Raw genomic sequence first — 12,098 nt, 5'->3', positions numbered from 1 at the left:
TCAGCAGGACAATGGTGCCCTCCCTGTATGAGGCATGCAGGGAGTACTTGAGGGAGGAGCTGTGCAAGGCAGGTCCACAGGTGGCCTTACACTTCACCTCAGACATCTGAATCAGCTGGGGTGGAGATCATGCCTACTTATCCCTCACCGGGCACTGGTGCGACCAGTCAGGCCATCGGTGGGCTCTCCTTCAAGCTAAAGTGATGGATGAGTCCTACATGGCAACAGCGATCATGGGGAGCCATGAACCATATGGCTTAGAGGTGGCTCGTTAGGCAGGTTAAGGTCACTCATGGGTCTATGGTCACTGATAATGGGGCCAATATGATCAAGGCAGTCTGTGATGCCAACTTTGTTGGTATCCGCTGTATGGCACACAAGTTGCACCTTGTTGTCAGGGATACCTTGGAGGGGGACAGGGTTGCCAGTGATGGTGCCAGCACCACCAGCAAGCTCATTTTATAATGCAGGAAGGTGGCAGGCTACTTCCACCGGAGCATCAAGGGAGACAAGATGCTGCAGGACAAACAAGCAGAGCTGAACATCCCGCAGCACAAAATCATGCAAGATGTGGAGACTTGGTGGAACTCCACATACCTGATGCTCGAGAGGCTGGTGGAGCAACAGAAGGCCATCCATGAGATGGCCTTGCTCAGGGAGATTGGGATCAGCGGTCCCCATAACAGAGCTGAGTGGGGTACCATCTCCCAGATCTTGGTGGTCCTCAAGCCCTTCCTCGAGGCCACCGAGAGCCTCAGTGCTGGCAATGCTCTCCTTAGCCAGGTGATCCCTGTAGTGAGGAAACTTCAGACCCAAAAGGAATGCTTCAAGGGGATCAATGTTCCTGTCTGGGGCAAGCCACTTTTACCAGGGGTGCAGGCACTGGTGAGGCAGCTGAAGGAGGGCATCAGGAAATGACTTGATCCCTTGCGATCGAGTACGGTTCACCTGCTTGTTGCCATGTGTCACCTGAGTGTGAAGGGCAGCGTATGCAGCAGCCAAAGCCTGAATCAATGGATGGATGTACTGGTGAAGAGTCAGGAAGGCAGTATAGTGGAGGCAGGGGGATGTGATAGAGGGGGATCCACTGTCCCATGCTAGCATGCCATCCACCAGCCAGTCTCCTCCTCCATCACAGCAACTGCCAATGTGGGCCAAGGGCATGGCTTCCATGGTGGGGTCCAGAGGTACCAGACCCCACCATCAGGCAGGTAGCGCTCAGGCCTTGATGGCTGCCTATTTCACCAAGGATGTGGAGCCACCACTGTGTGACCCCTTGGTCTACTGGGTGAGCCACAGCCAGATGTGGCCAGATCTGGCCACAGTTGCCCATGAACACCTGTCCTGTCCACTGACCAGTGTTCTGAGTGAGATGGTGTTTAGCATTACTGGGGATATAGTGACAACCCACCGCACCTCCTTGGATCCTGGTTTGGTGGAGCAGCTGGTATTTTTTAAGGTGAACACTGCTTGGGTTCCCCAAGCTCCTAGTGCAGACGGAGTGAATGCCACCCTCCTCAGTCCGTCCTCACCTATTTCCTTTTGACATTTTTTAAAAGCCATTTAATGCCCCACTCTCAGAACTGGAGAGGGCACTCACTGCATCAACAGCCATCAGGGGAAGAACATATCCCTGTTGAGCTCCCATACCAGGACCAACTTGGAGGTATGGGCTGGGGCTATTGGGAAGGAGGCGGCCCCAGGTCCTGGGCCTGACCACTAAAACTGTACTCTGCCAGGGTCTGGAGGCCTGATGGGACTGTTGGCAGCATGGCAGCTTTAGGAAATGCCAGGACCAAGGATACCCCTGGTGAAAGGTAGGTAGGAGGTGCTATAACCTCCAGCTACCACATGCATGCACACAGTTCTGGCTGGGGAAAGCTCAGACCCATCGCATCTTTGACAGGCCTGAGGCTTGCTGGTTGCAGGTTGTAGTGTGTCAGAATTCCAGTGTCTATACTGAGTCCATGAGTTTCTGTACCTAGGAGGTTGATGAAATGCAGCTCATAGGCTCATCTGTGAAAAGTGGTTAGTAAATTACCTTGAGGATCAGGCCTAAGAGATTGGACAGGTAGTGTTCTGTTGTTGTCTTTGATAGATTTTCGGTGTGCGCTCATTCTGGTGCGTTGTTGTTGCTTGGTGTGTCTATGTATTTTCCATCAGGGCAAGATATGTATTATATTGTGAAGATATCTCCATACTGGAGATACTGTTGGCAGGTTTTGTATATCTTGTCATGGCATGGTCTGGATCCAGTCAGTGTGTTTTGGGCTGTAGGAAGCTGGCTTCTGGTTATGAGGTTAGCGAGGTTCAGTGCTTGTTTGAATTTACAAACCACTTTTCACAGATGAGTCTATGAACTGCACTTCTTCATCAGCCTCCTAGATACAGAAACTCATGGACTCAATATAGATATTGGAATTTTGACACACTACAACCTGCCAGACATCTGACTCCCCAGGTCCCTCTCCACTTTTACCTGTGCTGCTACATCCCCCTTTCCCCCACCAACCCAGCCTGTCCCTCACCCCCTGATGCCTCCATTTCCACTTTCACTGACTGGCTTTTTTCTCTGCATTGCATGCCAGCCTCTGGCTTCTTTATTATTCCTTCCATCTAGGAACAGCACACACATTAACTGCAGGTGCTTCCTCAGCCTGATGAAGGGTTTTTCAACCCAAAACTTTGCTAAGATATATTTCTATAACTATTCCATTCATCTACTAAAAGATACCAGATTTGATTGACCCCAAGAACCTTGTCTGCCAGTGCCATGTCCTTAGACCAACACCCCAGCAACTCTCCCCGGTCAGCTTACTGGAAGGAGGCAGGGCCCTGGGTACATCTAAGCACCAGGGTTGGTGCTGGCAGGGAGAGTTGTCTGGCAACTGCTGCAGAAGCTCCTGCAGGAGAGGAAAGAAAGGGTGTGTGACAGTTTGGTTGACTGAGATGCTGCTGGTGCTACTGTGCTGCTCACTAAGTTGTTATTACCTGCTGTCATTTAAATTGGTGGACTGAACTGAGGCTGTAAGGGAGGAGGAGGCCTCATTGGGATACATTATACTACAAACCCACCCAGGTGGCTAATTAAACTGGATTATTTCCGCTCTGTGAACCTTTGTGGTTCTCAATCAGATTTTTAGGCTAAATTAACCCGTCATACAGCTGTAAAGTTGCATTGCCACTGTAGTTAATACTGTTAAGCAATTTTGTGCTCATGAGTAAGGAAGAACCCAACACAGGTCTCTTATTCTTTGTTCTGCTCACTCTGTAAGACTCAACAGGAGTTTAAAAAGGTATTTAAGAACTTCTATTTGTACCTAAGGAGCAGATCTGTTGGCTGAGTTGGTACTGCTTTTATATAGCCATTCTTCAAACTAGACCTGCATTTTAAACACAATCCAAATTATTATCTCTGCTGCTGGAACTATATTCAATCTTTCTCAACCTGATCTGCATTTTGGAGTGCCAAACAGAAATAAACCCTGATGTGCACTACAGGCTACCACTCCACTATGGCTGCAGACCTATTTCAGTTAACTTCTGATTGCCACACCTGATATTCTTTAAATTAGCTCTAGCTAGACTTTTCAAGATGTAATTGCAAGGAGTTACTGATTGCTTCACAGGTCAAAAATATTTTCTAAATCTTACTAGGGGGAGAGCTTCTGCCATATTTCTGTCACATAAGGTAAACTTATTACTTATTACTGCCACCTATGACAGATGGCATACAGGCTCCACCTAACCAGGAAACTGGGAGAGATAAGTTGTCAATCAAGGATTTAAAATGCACATCTGCCATCTCATGCCTTAGAAGTTATATTTACAGAAGAAGCAGAACTGCAAGTATTAGAGATGATATCAGGAATAATCCCTAAGTAGAAAGGACAGAGGGACTGAAGAGGGAGTTGTCTCATGGGGAGAGCTGGACAGCTGTGAATCAGAGTTGTAGTTTATAAAGCACTGCAGAAGACATAACAAAGAGAAGGTCCCTGCCTCCAAGAGTATACAGTACAGCTTAAAGTAGGTCTGGCAAAAGTAAGTGTTTTTTTTTTTCTCCCCTTGAAAAAGTTGCCTTTTGACCAGGATGCAGAGTAGGAAACAAGTTCTCTTATGTCGATTTATGAAACAAGAATGGAGTAGGACAAAACTTGGGCGAGAATAATTTATTCATTGAAAAATGTAGCTCTGAAAAATGATTGAAGTTCTTTGCAAATTTGGGTTGAATCCATGAATACTTTGGGCAAAAAAGAAAATGTCAGAAATGTTTAAATGCTTCATTCAGTATTTTCAAAGTGACCTGGTTCCATCATTTCTTAATTTTCAAATAACTTCTTTGAGAAGATAGAATTTTAAACATTTTTTTTTTTTAATTCCAGAAATGAAACAAACTTTTTTCGGGTAAAACCAAACATTTTGTTCAACTGAAATATATGCCCACTGCAACCACCAGTTTCCATTTTGTTTACAAAACTGATTTTTTTTTTTTTTTTTTTTGTGGTCAGTCTGAGATAATTGGCTTTTTATTTCCCTCACTAAAATGAAAAATCAATTCTTTTCAGTTCCATATTGAAAAGAGTGAATGGGAAGAATACTTAAATGCCAATCATGCATCCTGGATAATACATATGCACACAGTTTCCAGGAAGGTTTCTTAAGGCATCTGTAGATAAGGACAGCCTCTGTTTTAGAAAGGAGAAAAGAATAGTTTCCTCAGCCAGGCATTGCTTTTCTGATCCCTAACCATCAATGAAAACCTTTTACTGAAAGCCTTCTTATGAAAACTCCCTGAAAAGACTAAAAGGGAAGTTAAACATTTAAATTGGTAAAATAACTGCTTATGGCCAGTAAGAAATTCCATCTTTGAACACCTAATGTTAATAAATCTGTTTTACATCCAAGATTCAAGGCCATATATAAATAACAAAGGATGACTGAGTAAATTGATCCAAGCATAAAGGGTAATGGGACTAGGGAGTTTTCTCATGGGGAAGGGGGAGGATAGTAAGTTTAAATTAACTGCAATGCTTGCAATGAATTACTATCCCTATGCCTTTTCTGGAAAGGTACAATTTGGCCCAAGAATATAAAGGTGTAATGTCCAACTGGAAAAGCATCCCACGGTGTTGAACACCCTAATCTACCATTTAAAAATTATTTTGACTTAACTCGACACATTCTTATGTAACTATAACGATTTGTAACTATAGCAATTTATTTTATGGGGACAAAAATATAATTTGATGGCAGCCATAGGTCATGTCAGTAAATAGCAATGGAATAATTGCCCCTCAATCACAGAGTAATTATATAAACTACAACCTTATCACATAGTCTAAAAATTGCAATTTATGTGCTAATTAGTCTTTGAACTACCAGATAATGTTAAATACTATCGCAGAATAATTTCTAAGAATATCTAATTACCATGGGGCCAGCCTTGCTAGAATATTTCTTGCAGAAATCAGAGTTAGTAGGAAATAGAATTTAGTGGGAGTTTAGAACACACACAGATTTACCGAACAGATCTCAAGATTATTCTCATGATTAGTTCCAAAGAGGTGAAAATGAAGTCACTAATAACTTTATTTCTAATAAAAATTATTTAACTGATCTATAATGTTATTCCCATCAAAATCCAAAGGAAGAATAGAATCACTTAGAATGCTGACATTTTTTAATCATGGCAAACCTTTAAGGACTTAATGATATTAAGTACTTTTTTCATTGAAATTTTGAATTATGAAAGAAATCAACAAGCTCTATTTACTTCAGCAAATTATAAGTCTGCCTCACTTATAAATATTTAGGATGAGCTTTGTGTAGCATGGTGATTTTGTCTCTATAGGTTCAAATATGAAAATTCAGATATCTCTGTAGTTATCTTTAGGAAACAATTAGCCATATTCTCACATTCATGGAATGGGTTGGATAAAAATAAGTCGGTCGCCAAAGAATCTTGAGAACCTTAAATGGTCAAAAGTTTTTAAAATAGCATAACTAGAAAAAAGTGATCAGAATCCAGTATCCCTTAGTTTTCCTCTGAGGTTAAGTACAGACAGTCAAAAATCCTGAGGCTGAATTCATTCAACCTCTCAGGTTAGTTTAAGCTTCATAGATTGAACTGATGAGCAAATGAACGGACACTCGCTTTTGATTTTGGAAATGTAGCAACATGCCTGTAGTGGCCCAGGCCAAAAGCCAGGACGCTCTAGAGCACGCATCTCTGCTCGAGTAGAGGACACCTCTCTGTTTGGCTGGAGCAGACAATTTCGACCAAGGCTAGCCCACCTAGCCTGTGAGCAGGGGTTTGCAAGGGAGGTGCAAAGCATCTTGGGATGCTGGGGGACTGTGAGTTAGCTTGAATCTGGAGGGGATGTGGGACAAAAGTCCAATAAAATAATTCAACCCAAATCAGTTAAGTCTGATGCTACATCCATCCAGGTTTATCTTAAACCAGTTTCAGCCATTTTGAAAGCAGTTTATATGTACTATATTTATGTTATGTTGCAGATTTGAACCAGTTGCTGATCACTTATACTGGTTTATGTGTAATTTCTGTCCGTAGCTGGAGAGACTAAGAAAATGTTGTTTCCTGCTAGAGAGAGATTTGTTTTCCATCTAAATACCCTCAAGATATAGGGGCTGGTCTAGACTCCAGTTAGATGGATAGGAAAACTCCCATGAATTTCAATAGGAAATTAATTCCACATACTATAGAGGTACTGGTAGTTAGTCATGTTTGTCTAAAGTTAGGCAGAAAGCAGTGTAGAGGTGCACCTTCATCAGCATCTGATGATGTGAGCTCTTGTTCACTTCACTGTAAGTTGTACCTTTGTCCTGTATACTGTAGACTATTCTGCCATTTGAGGGTTCCAGTGGTTTTAAGTGCTACATCAGTGAAGCCGGTGGAGTTGCTCTTGATTTCTATTTCTGTAAACAGAAGAGGAATGTCTCTGTGAATGGGTATTGTAAAACAGGTAGTAGCACTTTCCTGACTCAGCCTCAGTTTTGTTTGTAGCTATTTTGATCTTTATAATTTCCCTTCTTAACTAATGTGAAGGTATTTGAAAATAAAAAAAAAAAATACTTGTGATGAGTAATTCATTAATTTTAAATATCAGAGGACAGCAATAATCCATGTCAGTGTAATGATGCTGTAATTTAGACATGTGTGCATTGTCTTTTAGTGAAAGTAACTACCATATTTTAAACAATAGCTCAAAGAACGTAGTTTGAGAAAGTTGATCTACTTGTTGACAACCTTTAATCACTATCAAGGTTTTTGACAGCTCTTTAGAAATATCTTTGGCTATTTCTGCTGACAAAGATGCACCAGGCAATTGGGTATCCATTTGTGATCTTATTCTCAGCTTTTACTGAGGTAAGGAAATTTTGGTTGCTTGCTCAAACAATATGGCTGTATGGACTTTTTCTTTACATATAAAGAGGAATAAAGGCTTCACCTGCAGCTTAGAATTTAGATGTGTATTTGTGTACACTGGATTGTGCAGTAAGAATGGAGCAGGTTTTGAAATAATTGCTAGTGTATCTTTTTTTCTTTCTTTTCCATAAAAATGATTCTAGTTTTGCAAATTAGTGTAACAGGGGTAGTGTATAGAAATGACTCTGAGACTCAGCTGGCTTTTTCTTAACACGATACACTTTGAGTGCAATAATCCTAGAACTTTTCAACTTCAGATTACATCTGGGATCTTGCATTAAATTTACTGCAATGATTAATCTAAAAGTCTATACCTTAAGGCTTTTTTTTCTTCTATCAAGGAGAGATTTAGGTTATACAGGAACCATATATATATAGAAATATAATACAGAAATATAATTGGCTCTTCTGTTAACAGTTGTAGGAACAATACATGGCACTTATATCTCCTGCCAGTACCTGGCAAACTGAAATCTTGTTCAAGACAGCATTCTGTCCTCTTGAGCCCTATTAAACTTATACATCTGCTAGGATGTGTTTTTATTTGGAGTATATGGGAATTCACTGGTGATCTCTAAGGTTAGAACTTGACTTGTTGACATGAGACCAAAAGGTTTCTTCTCAGTCCTTTTCTACAGTGCTCCAGATAACATATAAACAGGAGACTTAGAAAGCCAAATTCTTCTCTTATATAAATGAGCATAGTCCTTTGCCCATTTATTCAGCAGAGAACTTTGCTCAGTTTATTAAAAATGGATTGCTTACAGTGTATCTATTACCATAGAGTAACCACAAAAAAACTTCATACCATTTGATGTCACTCACTTATGCTCTAATCCTACAGACTTAATCATGTGCCCGAACTTGATGTCCTGTGAGCAGTTTATTGACTTGAGTGAAACTATTCCTCCCATGCAATGCTGAACATGTACATAAGTCTTTGCAGGGCCTTGTTGTCTACCTGGAATATGTATATACCATATTTAGTCGATTAAAAGAAGACCCTGGATTTTAATATGTGAGAGGAGACCCTCATCTTAGAATTGAGTAAAGGCTGTGGGGAGCAGGCAGCTACTGTGGCTCCAGCTCTGGCCCCAGCCCTGGCTCAGGGCTGGCACCACAACTGCTGCTAGCCCCCACAGCCTCTGCACTCCCTGCCACTCCTTCCCTACAGTATTGGGTCCCTGCTGTTCCCAGTCTTTCCCCTGTGCCACTTCTGCAGCGTGGACCCAGCCTGGCCCTGTAACAGTAGTAACAACTCTGCAGGGCCGGGCTGGAGCCAAGCTCAGTGCCCCAGACTACAAAGGAGATAAAGCGTGCTGGTGCCAAGGCAACAGTAAGGCAGGGAGGGGTAGAGACTTCAGAGGGGAAGAAGAAGGGCAGAAGGTGAGGCAGGGATCTGAGGCTGTGGGGGAAGAAGCAGCACAGAGAGAAGGAGGGAGGGATGGAGGAAGGGAGGCAGGGTCCTGAGACTGTGTGGGATAGGCATAAGTGAGGATGCCAAGTGTGGGGGTGTGGGACAGGCAACAGGAGACAAACTGCATGCCTCCCCTGCTATTTCCACACTGTCTGCCCTGTATGACTTCCTACTGCTAGTCCCCCAGTGCTCCCTCCACCATCTGCTCCCTTACAGCCCCCCCGCCCTCACTGCCTACATCCTTACTACCCCCCACCACCTGCCCTACCATGTGCCTCCCCCACTGCCTGTTTTTCCTACTGCCCCACTCATTGCCTCTCCCCCTACTCTGGGATGATAAATTTAAGATGATCTTCCAATACATAGATTCTATACATGGAAAATTATATTAAATGTATACATTTTCCATGTATAGAATCTAATTATTGGGGGGGGGGGTCATCCTAAATTCAGGGATATCTTAGATTCAGATAGATATGGTAAGACAGTTGCCACTTTTTGCTTGTCACTTCTACTCTGGACCTAAATTATGTGTGTTATTACATTTTGAAGCTGGTCCCCTTACTAAGGAGCAGCTAGACTTCTGTTTTATGATCAGGTATTAGAGCTGCATTAATCAGATGTGCCTGTTCAATTGAGTTCAGATTTCCCTTTGATTTCTTAGGCAGGTTTAGAACTTATCCCTCCAAATCAATTTTTGCAGAAAAATTTGAATTCATGACCCCAAATTGCTTTATGAATTAGGAAATGGATTGTTCTCTTCTGGTCATTCTTCCTGTTCATTTTAATATTTTTTGTAACATATTAGATTTTTTTTTTTTTTTACATTCTTTTATTTTAATCTTGATTACAGACTCCTGAATGGGAATTTTGCTGATTTCTTTACTAATGAAATAACAACATTTGTATATTTTATTTTAAGTTTAATTTGTTCACATCCAAGTGTCCAGACTGCGTCAAACTACAAAGCAAAGTCCAAGGTAGACCCTTAGAGATAGTAATAATCGCTCTACTGATATCTAATTTGGTGTAATATGAATGCTAAGGAGCAAGAAGAGGATGAAAGTAAATAGTGCAAGTTAAGATAAGATTGAGACAATCCCCACTGAAGTAGCACCACCTGACTTACAACTTGGTTTCTAGCCATGTAACGCCAACACAGATTTATGTAGGCATCAGCAGAGTCAATATAATTAATGTGAAGGTGGATTATATTAATGACAAGAACTCAAAGGAGATATGTATACCTCATAATCTGTTTCTGGCCCTGTAAATCTGGAAATGTTAAGAACCTTGCCTACAAGAGACAGTTGGATAAATGTATCTTAAAGTATGTCTATGCAGCCTTCAGTGCTAGTTTATCTGAACTGGTTATGGTAAGTCAATCTTACTTTGGTTGAAACTAGGCTTCTTTTGGTTAATTTTCATCACAATGTAGATCGAATTAACGTCAAATGAAAGAAAGAAGTTGATCTAATCTAACTACATCATTGTAACTAACTTAGAAGTAGTACAACTTTCTTTTCTAGACGAAGTCCAAGGAGAGTAAGAAGTACATTTCATTTGAAGGTACTTGAAGAAATTGTAGATTTCATCAGTTTGGACTACCCCTTGCCATTTAGCCTGCTCTAAGAATTTGGCCCACTCTATATAATGACAAAAGCCTGTTTACCATTTTGCTGCTGAAATAAACAGATCATGAAAAGAGAATGATACAGGCTGTAATTTACAGCGGGCAGTCCAAATACAGGAAGTGTAACTGAAAGACAATTTAAAGGAACCTTGCCAATTCTTGAAAATACATAATCTGTGTTTATCAGCAGTTCTTTGTTTTAAATGAAGACTGGAATCTATAATTATTATCTGTGCCTTCCACAAGCTAGCCTTAAACATTGCTTTTTGTTTTTCTTTCACAGTAAAACCAACTGTTATTGATGTTGACATTTATGTTAACAGCATTGGCCCGGTATCATCAATAAATATGGTAAGCATCTTGCTAAAAATGATTTTTATCTGGAATGCTGGCAATAGTACTTGCTTTGCTTTGGGGGAAAATGATAGATATCCCAGTGATAAGATGTTTTGATTGCAAGCTTAGTTTTGTTTTCAGATGTCAGACTCCTACTTTTTAAACAATTATTTTGTTTCCTTTTTTTCCCTGGGAAACAAAAGACCCCCCCCAAACAACAAAAGACCCCACTTGCCATTATTGCTCTACGTGTTGTGTGTCACATCTAGAATGGTAAAGTTAGTGTTAGAAAGAATATGTATGACATTAGACTCTTTTCCTTAAAAGTCTGAAGTTACTGTTGCAAACTGATTAAATCCTATTGATTGAGAATATAGAGCTTGAAAGGAAGTGCTTCCATGTATAATCAAGCAGCATTTATCTTAAAAATAAGCCAAGTCTTTCATTCTTATATACTTCCTGCTTTAAAAATGCAGGCATGAAACCTGGCTTTTATGCTTTTTTATTTATTTATTTATTTATTTATTTTTAATTCTGTATCAAGATTAGGTTTAACTGTGTTAGTGTGGTGTTTTTGGGGGGTTTTTACACCACTTCATCAAATCTCCAGGGTTGTGTTCTAAATCAATGGGAGGATACTATTCTCCTTCAATCTTCTATTGGAACTCTAGTGGAAAGTTCATCCTTAGCATGTATATGCAGTCTAGGGAGGCAGAAATTTAGAAAAGCATGCAACCTAATGTTTCCTATGTCTGATACCTGTGGTTCCTATTTGACTATGATGGACCTATTCATAAAAATCTGTTCAATAAAAGTTGCTTCTAGCTCAGCAGCTTGAGACGCGATCCTTTATCTTCCAGGAAAATCTGGTTTTTGCTCGTCTGGTTTTGCAGTCTGGTTGCTAGACTATAAATTAGACTTTCATAACTTGATGTTGACATAGGTGAGTCATTGGCTTTGGTTATTCCAGCGGTGTGCATATTTCAGGTTTGAATGTGTAGACTGTGCGTGTTCCTTGTTTTCTTTAGGTTAAAACTCATCCAAGCACAGAAATTTGGGAGTGCCAACAAGAAAGGGTTTTTGCTGTATCTGTCTAAAATATTCTAAACTCTTCAAAAAGCGACCAAATCTTCCTTTGTTCTTTTCAATACTTAACCAATGAGACTGATTGGGACATGGACCTGTTGGCACAATAGTAATACAAATGTTAAAGAACAGTTCCTTTTAAGTGTTTTGAGTAGAGGCTTCGGGTTTTTAAACTATTG

General features: G+C 40.8%; 1 protein-coding gene across 1 annotated transcript in view; it reads left to right on the top strand.

Moving 5' to 3' along the window:
* GABRG3 (gamma-aminobutyric acid type A receptor gamma3 subunit) overlaps nucleotides 1-12,098 on the top strand; it is a 604,315-nt gene that overhangs the window by 13,412 nt on the left and 578,805 nt on the right. The window contains exon 4 of the mRNA XM_014527425.1: nucleotides 10,781-10,848. Within this exon, the coding sequence (XP_014382911.1) occupies nucleotides 10,781-10,848 (68 nt within the window). The remainder of the gene's footprint in view (nucleotides 1-10,780; nucleotides 10,849-12,098) is intronic.

Source organism: Alligator sinensis, unplaced genomic scaffold (genome assembly GCF_000455745.1).
Source record: "Alligator sinensis unplaced genomic scaffold, ASM45574v1 scaffold144_2, whole genome shotgun sequence".
Taxonomy (NCBI): Eukaryota; Metazoa; Chordata; order Crocodylia; family Alligatoridae; genus Alligator; species Alligator sinensis.
This window is presented reverse-complemented; position numbering and strand designations above follow the sequence as displayed.